Source organism: Podarcis pityusensis, assembly GCF_964106645.2.
Source record: "Podarcis pityusensis genome assembly, chromosome: 5".
Classification (NCBI taxonomy): Eukaryota; Metazoa; Chordata; class Lepidosauria; order Squamata; family Lacertidae; genus Podarcis; species Podarcis pityusensis.
The window spans coordinates 29,660,503-29,679,654 of NC_138032.1; the positions used below are offsets into that span (position 1 = coordinate 29,660,503).

General features: G+C 40.0%; 1 protein-coding gene across 13 annotated transcripts in view; it reads left to right on the forward strand.

The window, feature by feature from the left end:
- The window catches only part of DOCK10 (dedicator of cytokinesis 10), a 189,021-nt gene that overhangs the window by 144,463 nt on the left and 25,406 nt on the right, over positions 1–19,152 (forward strand). For 12 of the 13 annotated variants that reach the window (XM_081006834.1, XM_081006840.1, XM_081006841.1 and 9 more), the window contains 16 exons: positions 3,319–3,432; positions 4,335–4,406; positions 5,873–6,019; positions 6,915–6,998; positions 8,385–8,481; positions 8,712–8,756; positions 9,196–9,371; positions 9,473–9,589; positions 10,837–10,948; positions 12,214–12,335; positions 12,427–12,541; positions 13,640–13,706; positions 15,401–15,448; positions 16,172–16,273; positions 18,184–18,308; positions 18,597–18,709. In XM_081006834.1, the coding sequence (XP_080862960.1) occupies positions 3,319–3,432; positions 4,335–4,406; positions 5,873–6,019; positions 6,915–6,998; positions 8,385–8,481; positions 8,712–8,756; positions 9,196–9,371; positions 9,473–9,589; positions 10,837–10,948; positions 12,214–12,335; positions 12,427–12,541; positions 13,640–13,706; positions 15,401–15,448; positions 16,172–16,273; positions 18,184–18,308; positions 18,597–18,709 (1,656 nt within the window). The remainder of the gene's footprint in view (positions 1–3,318; positions 3,433–4,334; positions 4,407–5,872; positions 6,020–6,914; positions 6,999–8,384; positions 8,482–8,711; positions 8,757–9,195; positions 9,372–9,472; positions 9,590–10,836; positions 10,949–12,213; positions 12,336–12,426; positions 12,542–13,639; positions 13,707–15,400; positions 15,449–16,171; positions 16,274–18,183; positions 18,309–18,596; positions 18,710–19,152) is intronic. The other variant, XM_081006839.1, reaches the window with a different exon arrangement.

Below are 19,152 nucleotides of genomic sequence, written 5' to 3' on the forward strand. Positions count from 1 at the left end.
AAGAAACACTTTTTTCATTTGGTTCTCTGAGTATTACACTGCTGAATTTTGGCGTAAAGAAAGCTTACACCTATGATGAGTAAAATAATAAAGTGGGTGTGATAAAGGAAATTAAACACCTTTCTTATGTTCAAATTGTAATTGGATACAGCATACAAGTGTGGATTACGTGAATAATTTTGGCGAACGGAATAAACTAGTATTCATTCTGTATGCTTGTTGTTGTTTTTTAGCCAGGGTTTAAGAACTTATTGCTAGAAACAGTGCCAGATTATCAAATAGGCAGAGAAGGCACTGGGCTATAGGCCCCACGCCTTTTAGGGGCCCCACAACAATGGATCAAAATAATATTGACTTGATCTTGAAAGAACATTACAATCAAGCTTTCTTATTTCACTGTTATACCACTAGAGCACGCACATGGGTGAGGGGAGAGATTTTGACTGCCTAGGGGCCCTGGGGCTTCCACGGGATTTAATATAGCACTGGCTAGGAAAAAAATTGGGCAATGGTTAGAAAAACTACCTTGCAAAAGAAAGAAGCAACCCTATAATTAACAAACATTCTGAAGAATGTCAAGGGCTATTCTGCAGTTGTAGCTAAGAGAATGAGCTGTGAATCAGGCACCTTGAATTTTACCTCTGACATAAAATCACTATGTGGCCTTTAACAAGCTACTCCCTCTCAGTCTAAATTCTCCAGCTGCTGCATAGGGATATTAATACACCTCACAGTGCTGTTGTAAGGATTCAGACAAGATAGCAGCCCAGTTCATATGTCATGATGAACCCCACTCACAAAAGGAGGAAACAAGCCACAGCCCTTGGCTAGCATCATGGCCATACCAGAGATCATGGTTTGTTTCGCCCCCAACAAACCATGATCTATATCCAAGGTTTGCTCCTGCCTTACTTGTGATTTGCTGGAGTGAAAGAAATCACAATACCTGGTTTGGATGTAATGCTAAGCCAGGGTTTGTGGGAGAAGAGGGGAAGAATGAAACGATCACACTCGTGTATGATAAGCCATGCTTTATATTTACCATAATTTGCAAATGCAGCCAATGTATGTGAAGTTTTTTGAACACTCAGAAGTGTTTGCAAATAATTGTTGTCGCTGCTGCTGCTGTTCTATGATTTGGACTTTGGCAGCAGGTCAGCATCTGCTGCAAATGAATTATTGCCCTTTCCCCTTCTTCAGATATTTGTCACAAAACATGGCACCATTGCTCTGCATGACAATATCAAAATATACATTATCCCTATATAAATCAGGAAAGAAAGAGATGCTATAGGCCAGGTGTGTGGGAACTTTGGCCCTCCAGATAGTGCTGAACTACAACTTCCATCAGCCCCAGCAAGTGTCACCAATGGTCGGGGATGATGGGTGTTGTAGTTCAGCAATATTTGGAGGGCCAAAGATTTCACATAATTGCTATAGGACTCTGTTCTTTCAGACTGTAGCCTTGCATCTCCTATAGCATCAAGTTCCAACCTATGAAGAGTGTGTGATGAAAGGTTTATTAGGGAACAATTTCAAGATCAGTTAAGCTTAATGCTGTTTCACAACATACACAGTACATAATTCCTTGTACAAGTCACATTCCATTAGCCAAATTATGCCTGGACTGACGGTGATGGAAAGCTGAGATGTAGTGTATGGTTCAGGTGTAAATGACTGGGGAATGTGTAAGTGTTTAATTAGTTGTTGCTAAAAGTATTCTCTGACTTAATATGCTCAGAGCAGCATTGGTTGAATGGCTGGTTCCATATTTCAGAAAAAAACATTAAATGTGTGAGTTACCACATTCCATACATTTCCAGATTGGCCAGTAAGGAGAGTTTATTGCTAAAGAATGGTGCATGTGCAAGGTAATTGCATCTGTTGATGATTTTGTGCTGCCAGGATTGATGCTTTAATATTTAAATGTATGTGTTCAACATTTAATTGCCTACACAATGTGTTGTAAATATATAGTGTGTATGCATCCATATTCACAGTACATGTCTACCCAGGAAGGAAACCCACTGAGTTCAAAGGACCTTTCTCCCAAATTCAGCTATACCTGAGAGTAATCCTCATTAAACTCAGCAAGACTTACTGCTGAGCAGACTTGTGAAGGATTTCACTTCTTTTTAATTACATCATAGCCCAGACACCAACATTACATGTATTTGCATTAAAAACTCTTAAATAGCTGGACAATATTTAGTGATTCATTATGCTTGTACAGTAATGGTTATTCGATGAATTAATCAACTGTATTTAGATTACTCTGAGCGGTGCCAAACCTTAATCTTGGTACTTTTTGGAAAACTCCCTACTCCAGTTGCAAGAGACAAGTTGTCCTCATGAAGCCACTTTTAGTCACAGAGTACCCACACAATTTTATCTTCATTAAGTGGTGGGAGGCAATTTGCACTGGGGACTTGCCATGGAGGGAAGCAGTTAAGATCCCTCACAGCTCCAAATCTACATTAGAACAGAGAGAATTGCTGTTAGAAAATAATGTTGGGAAATACCGGTACATGATCCGAAACAACCACATTGCACGTAGCTCAGTCCATAAAAACAGTATTTCCAATGCCAAAGGTAGAAGGACTTAAGGAAAAACAGTGTTGAGCACTTTCCTGTCTCAAAAGAAGCTTCCAGCTCTTCAGCCTGAAGTGTTTATGCTATGAACAGCAATCCAGGATTTCTGCGGTTTGATAAACAAAAAGATATGGAGATTCTGATTATCACCATGGCCTCAAGCATTCATACATAATTCCTATCCCTGCGTTTATTTATATACAGTGGTACCTCGGTTTAAGAACAGTCTGGTTTAAGAACGATTCGATTTATAAACTCCGCAAAACCGGAAGTAGTGTCCCGGTTTGAGAACTTTACCTTGGTCTAAGAATGAAATCCGAATGGTAGAAGGGTACTGGCGGTGGGAGGCCTCATTAGGGAAAGCGCGCCTCAGTTTAAGAACGGTTTCGGTTTAAGAACAGATTTCCGGAACGGATTAAGTTCATAAACCAAGGTACCACTGTATCTAGAAAGCACACAACTCCTCCTGAACCTGAGGACTCTGAATTGATACGCTTCTTCCTTACATTTTGCTTGAGAAAGCAGAAATGAGAAATCAGTGCAATAAATTCTGCTTTAAATATAAAGACCACTGTGACACATCTGTTACTTCTGTCAGATGTCAATCATTTAAAGCAAATAGGAATGTTACACTGAATCTTGGGAGACCAGCCTTCTCACTGCCAACTATTCCTCTGTGTATGTGGATGATGTTTTTATTATTATTTTTATTATATATATATTTAGTATGTATTCAAGACCAAGTCATTTGAAGAAAGAACAGTTCACGAGGAGCTGGCCAAGAATATGACCGGTCTGTTGAAGTCAAATGAACAAAGAACAGTGAAACATGTTTTAAAGGTGAATCTTTCTCCTTTTCCAAAGCTACAAGTTCTAGAAAGGTTTGCATAGATTTACCATTTTCTTCATGCTCCTTTTTTGTGTGTTGTTGGCTTTTTACTGCTCCATACACCAGAGAGTGCTTCACTTCATTTGTGTTTGTTGGGTTATCCATTCCAATGAAGTGAACAGAGCCATTTGCATAAACAGATCTTCCCAACTGGGTGCCCATAGAAGTTAATATGGGATTCTTGACTGGGGTGTCAGCATTTAAAGTACATGGAGATATGGAATGAGATCCAACGTGGCATTTGCACATGAAGTTTGAGAGTTACATTGCACAAGCTGTAGTGCACAAGCTTAACTGTTACCTAGTAATAGGAACAGTTGTACTGGGGTTTGCACAACATATTTTACAAGTGCAAGGCACCCATTAGATTCAGTTGTTGCCCTACTCTAATCTAGAAATCACCCTGAAGTCTGAAAGTTCACACCACATTGATCATTCAGTTTTGGTTATTAATTAAATGAGTGCTATATGCTCTATGGACAACTATTAACTTATTGGTGGGTTGTTGTTTTTAATGAAATTATAGTACATTCCTTCTGTATTCACACATATACAAACTGGGAATTAAATTAGATCCCTGATTATAGAAGAGCAAGTCAGTTTTCTCACAGTGTTCACAATCTTGCCAGCAACTTCTGGAAACAAGATGGCAATATGTGGAATATTTGGACCATTGAAAATCCAAATGTGTGTGTGTGTTTGTAAAACTTCTGTTCATGCCTCAGCTAAATTACAGAGATCATTCTGATTTTAGGAAGGAAACTATAAAGTAAGGGTGAACAAGGAAAACAAAGAAATGAGCATTGTTGTCATTGTGATAACTTACTGCTCTCTCTTTTTTCAATTTTAATAGCACTCCTGGTTCTTTTTCGCAATTATCTTAAAATCAATGGCTCAGCATTTGGTGGATACAAAGAGAATACAGGTAAGACTGTGTGCTTCTCTCCATTATGAATAAGCAGATATCAATCTTTACACAGACACACATTTAAAATACCTTACTTGAACAAAAACATCCCTGAGCATAAAAAGATACTTTGGCATATGTCCATTCTCTCTCTCTCTCTCTCTCTCTCTCTCACACACACACACACACACACGCATACACACACACACACACACCTGCAGATAATTTGTATTAAACACCTCTATTCAAACCATGAAGTTAAAGGTAGAGCTATGCAGCTAAGAAAATGCATAGCTCGACTCAGAGACAAACATTCAGCAGAATCAAATGTGTATCTGGCAGAGAAATGAGGCAACAGCGACACATCTGCTGTTTCGGAGAGATAATTGCACAGCGTGTGCATGACATAATCCTTATCTTGTTCCGTCTGGCAGAGCCAAGGCTGTGATTACTCCACAGTCCCAATTATATTTCATTAGGCTGTCAGGTAAACACTTTCTTAAGCATAGTTTTTTCCCTCCCAGAAATAAGCTAAGTAAAAAAAACAAAAACCCATTAATATCCCCTTCCTTCCCTCCCTTCCCCTTAAAAAGTAGCATTTGCCAGGATCCAAAGATGTGTGAGTTAGTGCATAGACTGTCGCTTCTCACAAGTTAATAATATAATGGCTGCACTCTAGGTACTGGAAGGACAATAACTCAGTGGTAGTGCATGTACTCTGTATGCTGGAGGTTCCCAGTTTAATCCCCAGTATCACCACTTTAGAGTGACCTCTTAAGCGAGACCTCTGCCTGAGATCTCAGAGAGAGCTTCTGCTCATCAGTGTAGACAGTGTTGGATTAGATGGTCTGACTCAATATAAGGTAGCATTGTACATTTTTGTGCTCTCATGGCGCATCAAATGTAATTTTGAAGCATGTGTGGGACTTCCAGATGTACTACAACATCCATAATCCCTCACAGTTGGCCATGCTGGTAGGACGTATAGGAACTCAAATAAAATCAATGTTTAATTGTTACAATCAATAGCTAGTAGTTGAACAACATCGGGAGGTTCACAGATGCAACCATCCTTCTGGAGGACCCCCCTCCCTTTCTTTGATTGGAGAGCTGCTGCTCAGTCAAAATAGACAGTGCCGAGTTAGATGGATCAATGGTTTGTCTTACCATAAGTAGGTTCCTATGCAAAACTGATATAATTACCTCTTCCTCCCTTCCAATACATGGTTCTGAACCTACATGAGATCTACATTGAGATCCTGCCACCTGAGGCAGTTGTCTCAGCTGGCTTCACAGGTGGGCCACTCTGCCTAACAACCTATTCATGAGTAATACCATCAAATTCTCCTATAGAGTGCTCATATTGATAGCTTTGAAAGTTGCGGCTTTGTTGGGTTTTGTGGGCTGGGGAGAATCACTGGGGAACTTTGAGTGGTGGCAGGGTTAAATTTGTATTCTAAAGAAGTCATCTGCTGTCTGTTCAGATGCCTCGCACTCAGAGATTTCCAGAATCATTCCAAAATGAGCTGGATACGCTCATCATGGTGATTTCAGATCATGTTGTTTGGAAACACAGAGATGCTCTTGAAGAAACAAGGAATGCAAATCACAGCATTGGCAGGTTTCTGAAGGTAAGATGCTTTTACCGCAAATAGCCTTTACTTAGCCTTGGTATGGTCTGATCTACATTTTACAGCAGGGATGCAGAGGTTATTGGACTCCAATTCCCTGGCCAGGCCAGCCAATGGTTAGGCATGATGGGAGTTGTAGTCCAGCAGCATCTGGAGGTTCCCCAGCCCTGTTTTGCAACATCCATAAAGCCACTACAAACAGTGTGGATTTTCTACATGTTGCTGACACAACATAATGTGTTACACTACATGATAAAAGTCTTATGTCATACATTTAAATGTTTCTGGGCACCTGGTAAGCAGCACTATGTTGTTTGCCTTCAGCTTGGAACAGTCAGAACCTGGAAGCTGTGCAGCTACACTCCCATGTGGAGAAGCTCATGCTAATTTAGCATACTATGCAACTTTATCATACTACCTTACAGTTTGTATTTATAGCCCTTTATAGAACCAGACACCTGGTTTTCACTGACACTAGTTCTAGCAAATCACAGGTTGCAGAGAAAGTATATTTCTAGTGACATGTCAAAAGCTTAATTTATTTTTTTCATGGCATAATGTCAGTCCAGGGATATATGGGGGGCTGGGATTGAATCCATGCTTGTCAAACCTATAGTTAGGCTTCTAGACAATGCCTTACATTGGCTTCCCCTCCCCGCAAAAAAAGAACCCACATTACTGTGACTCTTCATCTCTTAGTGCCATTTACACAAGGTGACTTCCTTGTTGAGCTGAAAACTGCTGACAAATATTTGGTCCCCAAGACCAGATATGGTCCACAGTCAATTTATTGTTTGACTGGATGATAATAAAATTGGTGCTTTGTTTCCTTTCTTCTGCTAATATAATCCCTTTCCAGGGTGAATGATTAAAATAGCTCAATTTTTATTCTTAGCGTTGTTTCACATTCATGGACCGTGGATTTGTATTTAAGATGATCAACAGCTATATAAGCATGTTTGGACCAGGTGACCACAAGGTAAGATAAATCATGTGTGTGTGCAGCCCAGTTCTTCAGCACCTGAAAGAATCAGGTGTTAGGATTCTTGCTCCAGGCTTGCAGTCATGGGATTGTTTTATGTCACATGACGGTGTATGTTTTCATTCCACTTAGTGGGAAGTGACGGAGACAGGATGTTTGGGATTACAGTGTTCCATGATGTGGGACTATTGTCCTTTGTTCTTTCGCTTTGCTGTCTGATGAGAAAGAGGAAGGAGCTAAGTCAGAATTCTCCGAGTATATTATATGTAAATAAAGTAGATTGGCCAAAATGCTGTATTACTGAGTCTACTGCTAACACTCCGCAGGATCCGTAAGCGTGCTAACGCCTCTTGGCATCAGTCGCTGTGATATTCGGGCTGGAGAAAGCTTTTGAAGCTCCCGAACGACCAACCAGGAGGGAGAGAACATGCCAGTCAGGCATGTGTCTCTGCCAGGGTCCTACACGCAAGTAGGACAATCCTAACATCAGGATTAATATGAAGAGAGTGTTGGTCTCTTCAAGATACGACTTTTCTGTTGCATTTATAATCAAAGCTTTACCAAAGCATAAGTGGAAGCAGTTATGCAACATTTATTTATACAGTGCAGCCCCTAAAGCTATACCCAGTCTTACTACACACCCCAAGACTTCATACCCCTCCAGACTGTTATTTTATTGAGGGTGCATTCTGGCCCAGTAACAATGCATCAGTGGTGGAATTATTCTATTTCAGTTGGTTCTGTGGTGCTTCCCTGATTCTACCACATTTTTGCTATCCAGAGGGGCAACAAAAATGAGACCAACCCAAAGCATTTGCAGACACAAACAGTATTCAAAGCGGGATCACATGTGACTGCTCTGACACAATCATGTGCACAAATCATCATGGATGTGCAGTAAAAAGGATGCCTACATCAGCAGGGCACTCTGCATACTGCATTTTCTCTCGAAATACACCCTTTGTTGAAAGCTTATTTATAAGGGAAATACTGAAAGGCTCTACTCCAGCAAACTGTGCAGTATCCATATCTGTTCTACATTCCCTTGCTTCTTGAGTAAATAGGAAGTGCTTACACAGTCCTTTTCCCATGGGTCATAGATAGTCCAAACACAAATGCAACATATGGGAATTATTTTCACATTTATTACATAGTATATCCTGCCCTCTCCCAAAGGGTATCCTCTTATTCAGTACAATTTAATGCTCATATGAAATAAAATATATTTAAGGATCCAAAATAAATTGCAGTGAAATAGCAAAACCAAACCTAGTTTTGCTTTACACGATAGACCACTGGTTTCCTCTTTTCTGTGTGACCTATGTAATGCAAGTGTAAATCTCCAATACTGAGTGCAAAACAATCGCTGTTGTAACATTTCAGATTTTGTTCCAGTATAAATTTGACTTTCTTCAAGAAGTATGCAACCATGAACACTTCATTCCTCTGTGCCTGCCTATGAGATCTGCAGACATACCAGGTAAGAACTTCCTTATTTATTTATTATTTCTTTTAAAGGAAAACAAACTTTTTTAATCCTAAAGACACTTACATGGAAATAAGCCCTAGGGAAATCAATGGAACTTTGATGCTTAATCTAATTATATGAAGGATCAATGTGCCCATTTTGCATTTCCTAAGTAAGCTCATTGTATAAAAATGTAACTGTTGTCTTTCCCCTCCCCTTCTATTTCTGCAAAATCATTTAAGATCCAGCAACACCATCAGAAACAACACAGCAGTTTCATGCATCAGGTAGGAAGTGAAGTGTTTTATTCCTTCCATGACCATCAATTAATGGATGAACACACTAAGAGGTCTAAAATCCCATTCATAGCACTTCTGAAATTAGCTACAACATTACCTGAAGCCAAGCATTTGCAAATGTTGATAGTTGGGAGTCAGTTTGGATGTTTTCCATATTATGAGATCTTGGATGAGACTAATATCCACCAACCATACCTGACAGAAATGTTTGCAAAGATAGCTCATATTTTATTGCCTTAGGAACCTTTGAAAAATAACTGGTTCAATCGAAAGAGCTTTGTGAAAATATAATGAGTTTTTTTAAAAAAAAGTTAACTGGATAATAGCAATGGCTGATAATAGTACTAGACTCTTGCTGGCATATCTATTTCTTGGACATGTATAACTTTAATAATATGCAATGAACCTCTTGCCTGTTCTCTTCAAGATATTCCAGAGTATACTGTGACAAATGAGTTTTGCCGAAAGCATTTCTTAATTGGATTACTTCTGCGAGAGGTTGGGTTTGCGCTCCAGGAAGATCAGGATATTAGGCACATGGCCTTGGCAGTACTAAAAAACCTCATGGCGAAACATTCCTTTGATGATCGATATGCCGACCTGGTAAATTTTTGCCTTACTTGCATATTCCTGTGTGCTTTTGAAATCTACCAGTCAGCCGCCTGCAGTGAGCCTTTCTCTTTGAATTTCATTTTTCCCCCCAGGAGAAACAGTCAAAGATAGCAAACCTGTATATGCCCTTGTACGGCATGCTTTTAGACAACATGCCAAGGATATATATGAAGGACCTCTTTCCATTCAACATAAATACGTCCAATCAGGTAAACAAGAGTGAGCTTCTGTTCCACAAATTCATTTTGAGTCATTTTTGTTACGTTTTCATACAGACCTTTCTGTTTTCAGGTCTGCCTTTGCTGGGTGAATAATTAGGTTAATTTATCAACAATTGACCCAAATTCACTAGGCTGAAGGCCCTTAAATGAGTTACACACTCATATATCTACCTCGAGGGCCCTCAACAGACTTGTGTTAGCCCTTATGGATTAATTAACCGTACATTATATAGAAGCCTGTACATTGCCCTGTCTAAACAGGCTTCTCAGCTATATTACAGTAGTATCTGGATTATCCAGCTATTGTTCTAAAACCCTGAGAGGTGACTGTGGCTATTAAAAAATAATAATGATGATGAAGGACAAGAGGAAGAGTTACTATAACACAACTAAGGACCAATTCAAGCCTTCATTCACATGGTCCACTCATGTGACTATAGTAGCTTAGTGTTCTAACTAATAGATTTCTTGTTTGGAAGAGCCTCCATAGCAAAACCATATGAAATGCTGTGCTGCTCCCGCTCTCCTTAGCCCTGTACAGTGACTCCCAACTTCTTATGCTCTGGGAGACAACCCACCTGACCTAGCAACTTTCAGGGGAAGCAACTACCAGAGGCATCGCAATGTGGGTGCCACCTCAAATGCTGCTGTGCGGCAGTCAACATCTGTGAGAGATGCTGTGGCTTTGACGCATGCAGGCTTCCCTCTGCTGAAATGGTCTGCCAACCAGCTTTCTTTCAGTCAAACCATTGTTGCAGGCAAAAAATAATAATAATAATTTCAATGTGGCGGGGACAAGAAATTTTCCACACCTGGTACCACCTGACCTTGCTCTGCCACTGGCAACCACTGAGTGTATTCAGATTGGCTGACTTGATGTACAGGGTTCATGTCAACCAATACACTTGCCTTAGAAGTAAAGGCAGCAGAAGGTTCCTCTCCTTGCACTACATGCATATGTAGATACAAGTAGCACACAAATAGGGCTTTATCTGAATTTGATTTGAGCACACAGGAAAAATATGTAGACAGAAATATGAAAGATTAACTTGGTAGTGATTATAAGCTCTCCTTGGCATTAATCAGCAGATGCTGGGTTGTTTTTATTTTTAACATCATGCCAGAAAACCATTCCAGTAGCAATGTAATTATATAACTATCAAATTAACAGGCTGTTTTCGAAAGCTGATGATATGAGTGACTAAATTTGTTCCCTTGTTCTCATTGAAATCCAGGGATCCAGAGATGATTTGAGTACTACTGGTGGATTTCAGAGTCAGGCAGCAATGAAACATGCAAACTCTGTAGATACCTCTTTTTCCAAAGATGTTCTTAACTCTATAGCAGGTACGAAAGCAGATGGGGCAGATTGCTCTACCATGAGGCTTGTTACCAGTTTTTAAACTCTGATTATTTCCCTAACATGCAAGACAAGAAAACTTCAGATTATATATTTTCGTCATCCAAATAATGCCTGAGTTAGTTTTTCAGTTTGTACAGCTATAGCACTCTCACACCAGACTTTATCTTATTCCTTCTGTTAATGATATCAAACATGAGCCCAGCCCGTTCTTGGTTTAAGAAAGATGGATCCCTTTGGGATTTCTCCATGCTTCCTAAATGTATGTATATTCTTAAATATTCCTTTCTCCCATAATTCCAGGGAAGAGGAGTTAATCAGTTTATTTCACTTTCCCCTGCTTTGTAGTTAGGACTGTAAAAATTGGTGCCCAAAATAAAAGAACTTTGAACAGGTCACATTGTTCTCTACTTATTTTTGTAAAGCAAATAATTAGAATAGTACATAATTATAAATTGTACACAGGAGGAGTGACAGATTTACCAGCACATCTGAAGCCTTACTGGCTTATGCTGGTCAGGGTGGGAGGTTGGAGAGTGTTTCTTCTCAAAAAAATTTCCTGTGCCAGCTCTAGGTCAGTGCAGTTGAAGGGCCCAGATTGGTCCCATGTGGGCAATGGACCTAATGGATCAGCATAGAATCCAGAAGATTCATAGCTGGCCTTCAGCACTCTGTTTTTAGGCTCAATGCTGGCAGTCACCATCAGGAATTCAATCCACCACACTTTCCACAGCTACAGCAGGAACATGAAGAGTGGCAAAACACCCCAACACAAGTCAACAGCAGAGGTCGGCTGAGCTCAGAAACATGGGCATCATTAACTCCTTGTCCTGTCAGAGACCTTCCAAAGGCGGGATACAAGTGTTTAAAATAAGTAATAATAAATAAAATTAACTCCTGGCCCAAATGATATAATAGAAAGACTGTTCGATGTATGTACTTATATCTGTATACAATACTAATTGTGCGTAATAAAATTCTTCATTTCAGTGATCTTTGGTCCATTGTGTCTCAGAATGTACCTAACATCATCAATAACAACAGCACAAATATCCCTGTATATTTATCATCCTTTGTCAACAGTGTTTCATACACTCAGACCCATGGCCATCAGTGTCTTCATTAATTGAGCAACATTGTGTTCCACAACTGTGTCATTTTTCCACCCTACACTTTGAGTTTTCATTCTTCTGCCTAATTTTTGTGTCCATAAACATCATTTTAGCATGTTCGTTGTGGGTTTTGTTTCCAGCTTTTTCATCAGTAGCTATTTCTGCAGCAAACCATGCTGACTCCAGAGGCTCCTTAGCAAGTCTCGACTCTAACCCAAGCACAAATGAAAAGAACAGTGAGGCGACAGAAACCTGTGAAAAGGTACGCATGCGTGTGAATGGTTGGAAACCATTTTCAGAATCTGAAGGCCTCCAAGTCACTACAAAGATCCTTTGTATTTCACTCCTAACAGATTGTGAGGCCATTATCCCTGATTGGGTCAGCTCTTCGGTTTGACAAACTAGATCAGGCTGAAACGAGAAGTCTCCTGATGTGTTTCCTTCACATTATGAAAACAATTTCAGAAGGTGAGGAAACCAGAGTGCAAGCACTCACAAAAAAAATGTTTCAAGCTTCATTTGGGAAAGTAAATAAAAGGGGACATGGTAGCAGTGTACAGTGGTACCTCGGGTTAAGAACTTAATTCGTTCTGGAGGTCCATTCTTAATCTGAAACTGTTCTTAACCTGAAGCACCACTTTAGCTAATAGGGCCCCCTGTGCCGCCATTGTGTGATTTCTGTTCTCATCCTGAAGCAAAGTTCTTAACCTGAGGTACTATTTCTGGGTTAGCAGAGTCTGTAACCTGAAGTGTCTGTAACCTGAAGCGTCTGTAACCCAAGGTACCACTGTATAAAGTTACACATGGTGTGGGGGGAAAGCAGATAGAGTCAGGTTTCCCTTGCTTCAAATAAACCTGAATGTTGCATGGGAAGAAGAAATTATTTCTTCACACAGCGCATAGTTAAACCATGGAATTCATTCCCACGCAATGGAGCAGTGACCGACATGGATGACTTAAAATGGGAATTATATAAATATATGGAGCATAACGCTGTCATGGCTACCTGCCATGAAGACTATGTTCAACCTCCAGAGCTGGAGCAATATGCCTCTGAATACCAGTTTCTAGGACTGACAAGTGGGAAGCGTTCTGCTGCATTCATGTCCTCAGCTTCATTTGTATCCTACATAGCTCCTCCCCCTGGGCTTACCTCACAAGGCTGTGAGAATGGTAGTGTACCAACTGGCCTTTGGAAGGGGCTGTAGCTCAATGGCGCATCATCTGCCTTGCATGCAGAGGATCTCAGGTTTAATTCCCAGCATCTCCAGCTCGGCAGGGAGAGACTCCTGTCTGAAACCCTGGAGAGCCACTGCCAATCGGTGTAGACGATACTGAGCTAGATGGACCAATGATCTGACTTGGTATAAGGCAGCTTCCTGTGTTCCTATGCTCTTGTTTACAGACTTCCTATAGGAATCTGGTTGGCCACTATGGGAACAGGGTCCTGGACTAGCTGGGCCTGTGCTCTGATCCAGCACGGTTCTTCTTATGTTCTTAATGCTTTGAGTCAGCTCTTTAATTGTGGGCAAATAATAGATTCATATTTTTTATGTCTCTTTCCAGATACATTGATCTCCTACTGGCAGAGAGCCCCATTCACAGAGATAACAGACTTTTTCAGCATTTTAGAGTAAGCTCATCTGAGGTTTGTCCTTCTAAGGCTGTCATTGGCAGTGACTCAAATAGAACGAAGCAAGGTGTAAATACTGGGTTTTACTGACATTTTGAAAATTCTAAGCCTCAGATCCACATATGCGTTGTTTTTGAACTGTTAAAGGCCAATTATTTCCAATCTTTGCTGGCCTTTTGAAATATTGTTCCCTCTCCCCACCCATATACCTAGGAAACCTGTGAATCTCAAACCTCTTCTAATAACATCTGTGCCTAAATCATGGTGTGTTATGGTCTTCCATATATAGAGAACAGAAAATGTTTTCATCATATGCATTCCTGACCCATCATGGGACAAATTCCTTCCCCTTCTTTCTGTTGTGAAACAAATGAAAATTATTTGCTCCCTATGTCAGCCTCACTATAGATCACATGCAATGAAAGGGCTCAGAATCTCCTAATATCTCTTAGGTGATGATCCTATGCATGCATTCCTCAAAGTGAGTCCCATTCAATTTACTTCTGAGTAGACATGCCTAGGATTCTGCTGTCCTCAGCACTATGCACATGATATCTATAGTTTGCTATACACAGAGCCAGCTACCTGAAGGTGAAAGATGTGGATGTGCTCAGTTATTAATTTATGGAAATATTTGTATACCCCTGTATCATTTTAAAAATATCAAAGCAGTTTCCAGCAATGGAAACATAAGACCATACAATAAAACCATAAAAAGCAGACATCAATTAACCATTGTGGAAGGATGTGTTCTTAATTGCCTGCATAGGTCTGGTGGAATAGAAAAGTTTAAATTTGGCACAGAAGGTGCCCACTTCTTTATAAAACTACCACAGAAATGATAGAGAAATTATTACACTGTCAGTTCTGTCTTGTTCAGGAATCCTCAGCCCTGTCAAAAGAGCCAAACTAGTTTAACCTCTAGAGCAGAAATGAAGAACTTTGGCCCTCCAGATATTGTTGAACTCAAACTCCCATCAGCCCATTCAGTTTGGCCAATGATACAGGATGATGGGAGGTGTAGTCCAATGACTTCTGCTCAGAATTGGATGTGAATCACGACTCCCAATGCAACCCTTTTCCTGGCCTGTCTGCTTCCAAAGGCATGGAAAACCTGAACTTAAATGTGGTTTGTAAGTCTTGTAAGCTAGATATGGTTATGCAAGCTTGGTCTTGCTGCAGTGCCATACTCGTGGCAAGAGAAAAAAAATGGTTCAATGTAAAGTGTGTGTATGCTGGAACGTTAACTGTGTGTGTTTTGCAAATATAGCATTGTTATATAAGATGTGTTTAGGCACTCACCTGAACATGCAAATGCTGAAAGTGTGGTGGGGAGGGCATGCACACAACCCCCTCTCCCAATGCACATGGCGCACCCCACTCAGTTCCCAACCTTTACCATATTCCAGAGGCAAAGCCTGCAGAGGAGAGGGCTTCTCCTTGCACTCACTTGAACATAAGTAGAATTGTTTGTGCAATCGGGGACCCTGTTAAACCAAGGTTCCTCACCCCTACAAGACCTTCTCTGAACAGTATGAAGAAAGTTGGAGACTTAGGGGATGGACACATGCAAGGAAGAAGGTGTGCATGCCCTGTTGCTGTTCAAACTTTTGACTTTATGCTCCGGTGAGTGCCTGACCATCCCTGTACTATCAAACAAAAACTATCAGAGCCTTACTTTTTCTTTCTTTCAGGGTTTGCTTCCAAAATTTCAGATATCTTGGGAAACGAAACATAGTGAGGTAAGTTGTGCTTTAGTTATATAACATATGGCAAGATGAAATTTCAAACACACTTTGAAGCTGGCATGTAAATGAATGACCCAAATATCAGTGTGTACAAGTTCAATCCAGACTGGCTTTTTTCTCAGAAAGCTGAGCTCCAATGCACTCAAGCTGGTAGGATTCTAAGTAATGCTGCTTCCCTTGTTACTACCAAGAAGATAAGTAATTAGGTACATGAAAAAACTTAAGGAGGGTTCATCCCTGTGTACAAAACTTCTAATTTGATGGCATTAGCAGCTGCATGTTGCTTTTAACTTTTCCTATGACAGGTAGTATAAAAGGGATCAATAATACTTTGCAGTGTTTGCAATCCAATACCTTCTTGCCTCTTCATTTTTTGGCCACTATTTCTGAAGTATGAGGCTATTTTTGCAGCTGCCAAGGATCAGGCACGCACTTTTCCTTGGCAATATTATGATGGTTTGTTTTTCATTTCCAGCAGCAACAATGAGCTGCTCTGTCTGCTACATTTCCAGCAGTTATAAAATGAAAACAAACTATTGGTATTTTTATTACCTTTTGCCTATTGTGTTTTTCATATGAAAAGGGGCAACTCAATGCATGTTTTCTCAGAAATAAGTCCTGTTGCGTTCAATAAGGCTGACTACATAAAAGCATATTAAGGATTGCAGCTTACAACAAAATTATTATTATTATTATTATTATTATTATTATTATTAGGAAAATTGCTGCTGCTTTTAAGGTTGCTCAAACAACACAGAATAATGGAACCCTGAAAGGCTCTAACTCATCCTGCCAGACCTCTGGACTTCTGCCCCAATGGTAAGATACATTTCGCTACTGAGCTTTTAACTTCATTCCAAGCTAAAAGGAGTCAACAGTAACCCTATCCCATGCTCCTCTTCTTTTTCTCTATATTTTTTTCATGCAATTACTTCAATCTAACAAGCCACATGACCACAATATTTTTGTAATGTTTATCTTGTATCCAGTTCATCCCATGCGCTAATAGATCCAGCCAGTTTTGCATCTGGTTCACCTCAGTGCTGTGAACTAGGCTGCTTTGAGCTTGCAGCTCCTTGGACATGACAGCTCTGCCTTGTGATCTGCATGTAGACCTACCACAGGCAAAGCAGCCAGTGTGCAGTGAATTTAAGAGCAGAGCTATACATGGCTACATCTCCCCGATATTTTCATTTTTTACTTAAAAGCAAAGTGCTCCAGATTTGTTTCTGCAAGCTGTAATTAACAGAACCTGTATCTTCCACCACCTCCCGTTGTTGAGTTTTAGTACTTTTAGATAGATATGTGATTTAGAGTAGAATCTTAATCTCATTGACAGAGATATAAGCCCCATTGAATTCAATGAGCAATCATAAATTAATCAAGTGGGAACTCCTCCTTCTCCAACACCAGCGTTGCAAAAAGTTCAGAGCCTCCTGTTGCTACTTTAAAGTAAAAGATGGAAATGTTGATGGGTTCCCATCCAGTTCACTTTTGGTTTTTTGACTTTAGGAATCCTTAGGTATTGTGATTAAAATCCCTGTTGTGCTGTTATTTGGTTCGTTGAAGACAGTGAGATGAATCTTACTGTTAAGGGCTGAACCTTTTGAATCTGCTCTACTTGTCGGCTTTAAGACACATTTATATTTTTATCCCATGGTTCTTTGAGAGCCACTTTGTTCATGCACAGCTAACTGAAACTCAACAGTTGCCAGTATAATAGCCTTGTGTCATGGCGAGTGGCTGGACCAAATGAAGCATGAGGGGGGATGATGCACTCCTTTGCTTCTCGCTCCAGAATAAGCCCTGATCTCACTTTACAGATCTGAATGAATCCTTTCACTGGGCCATTGTACTGCGGCATGTTTACAGGAAAACGACCCTGACGCCTCGACAAAACAAAGGCCTAGCAATGAGGTGTACTGCAGCAAATTCTTAACCCACTGCTTCACTCTACTCTCTCCAAAGCAATCACTTGGTCTTTTTCTTGCCATTGTGCCTTTAACTTAACAAGACTTAGAAGGCTGTATCTTAAGAGAATCTTGATAATTGCCAGTGCTCCTTCTGATTGTTTTTGACATTTTTTTAAAAAAACTCTTAAATAATAATAATAGTAATATTTTAAATTCCTTCTGTTGGTGCCCTGTTGTGATGCCATGATGGGGGGGAGGGGTTTGTAGCCCTCCAATAATCATCTGCTTTAAAAAGAAAAAAATAAGTATAGCCATATTAATACCACATATGCTTTATACTTGTTTCTGCCTTTTTAAGGAGAGGTATTAATTTAGCTAAATATACAACCCATTAAATATATTTTATTGCTATACAATAATATATCCGGGCAGTGTATAGCTATAAGACATAAAACGCTATTAAAGATTGTGCACAAAAATGCAGAGTCTGTGACTCAAGATTCAGTTTTCCAATCCTGAACCCCTTCTGTCATTGGTGCAGCAAAGCATGAGGAGACAATTGGCAGTTTACCCAGGTCCCTAAAGTTACTTAACACATGTGTACAAAATTTCAGCTAAATAATCTTTCTAGTGAGCTTTATATCCCACTTTGCTGCCCATTACTTCTCCTTGCTTCATTACATTCATATTGGGAGAAAATGGAATATGTCAAATAGAAACTGGCATCTTACTCTATAGGCTACTGAAGCAAATGAAGAACTTTTGGGGCACGGTATGTATCATTTAAGCAAGACCCTCTAACTTCTCATTTTGCAGGATACATTCTGCCTCCAGCGGTGACATCCACAAGCACCACAGGTCTCAAACTTTACCAATAATACGTGGCAAGAATGCCTTCTCCAACCCTAAACTCCTGCAGATGATAGACAGCACCATTGCAAGTAAGCACAAAAGACCTAGGTGTATGTTGAATTTTGCTCTAATATCAGCTGCTGCCGTGTGGGTAATGAGTCTTTATGAGTCTTATTCCAGAGCATCCATTAAAACAACTCATTCAAGCTTATATCTTTAGCAATTTAGCTAAAAAAATAACGGTGATAGAAAGCCTAGTGTTTTACACAAATGCTGTTAAAATGACCTCCCCTTCACTGTTGGCACTTGCCATTAGTCAATTGGCCTGCCCTTGTTGTCTTCAAATACATTTTCCCATGACATTTGTTTTGTTGTAGGTGGTTCCAATGAAACAGATATTGTGAGCTACGTAGATACTGAAGCCAACATTGCCACGGAAGTTTGCCTTACTATTCTTGACTTATTATGTCTGTTTACTCAACATCACCAGGTATGTTTTCCATATGACAAAATCATGCTTTACATGAAAATCACAGTGTTCTATTATTTACGCCAACCTATTATAGTTGCACAGTTTGTTGTTGTTGTTTTCGGAGAAAGACATGACCCAAAGGTATCATATCTGGGCAAAATCTACGAATCATGCTTGGAAAAGTAAGTGGAATGTGCTAGGCCCAATGCACCTTGCATTATGTATCATTATGATAGGCTTTGAACCCTCTACCAAGATTCTTCTTACTTCCTACTTTCGACTGTGCCCTGTTTCTTACATACAGTTGCATAGACATTCATATTTTTCTGTGATAGGCATTTGCAGAGATGTAAGCAATTCACCTTTCAGACAGAAAAATGTGCATGGCTACATTTACTGTTGATGTACCCTAGAATCTGAGGGTGGTGTTTTTTCCTCTGCAATTCACAATAGTTATGCAG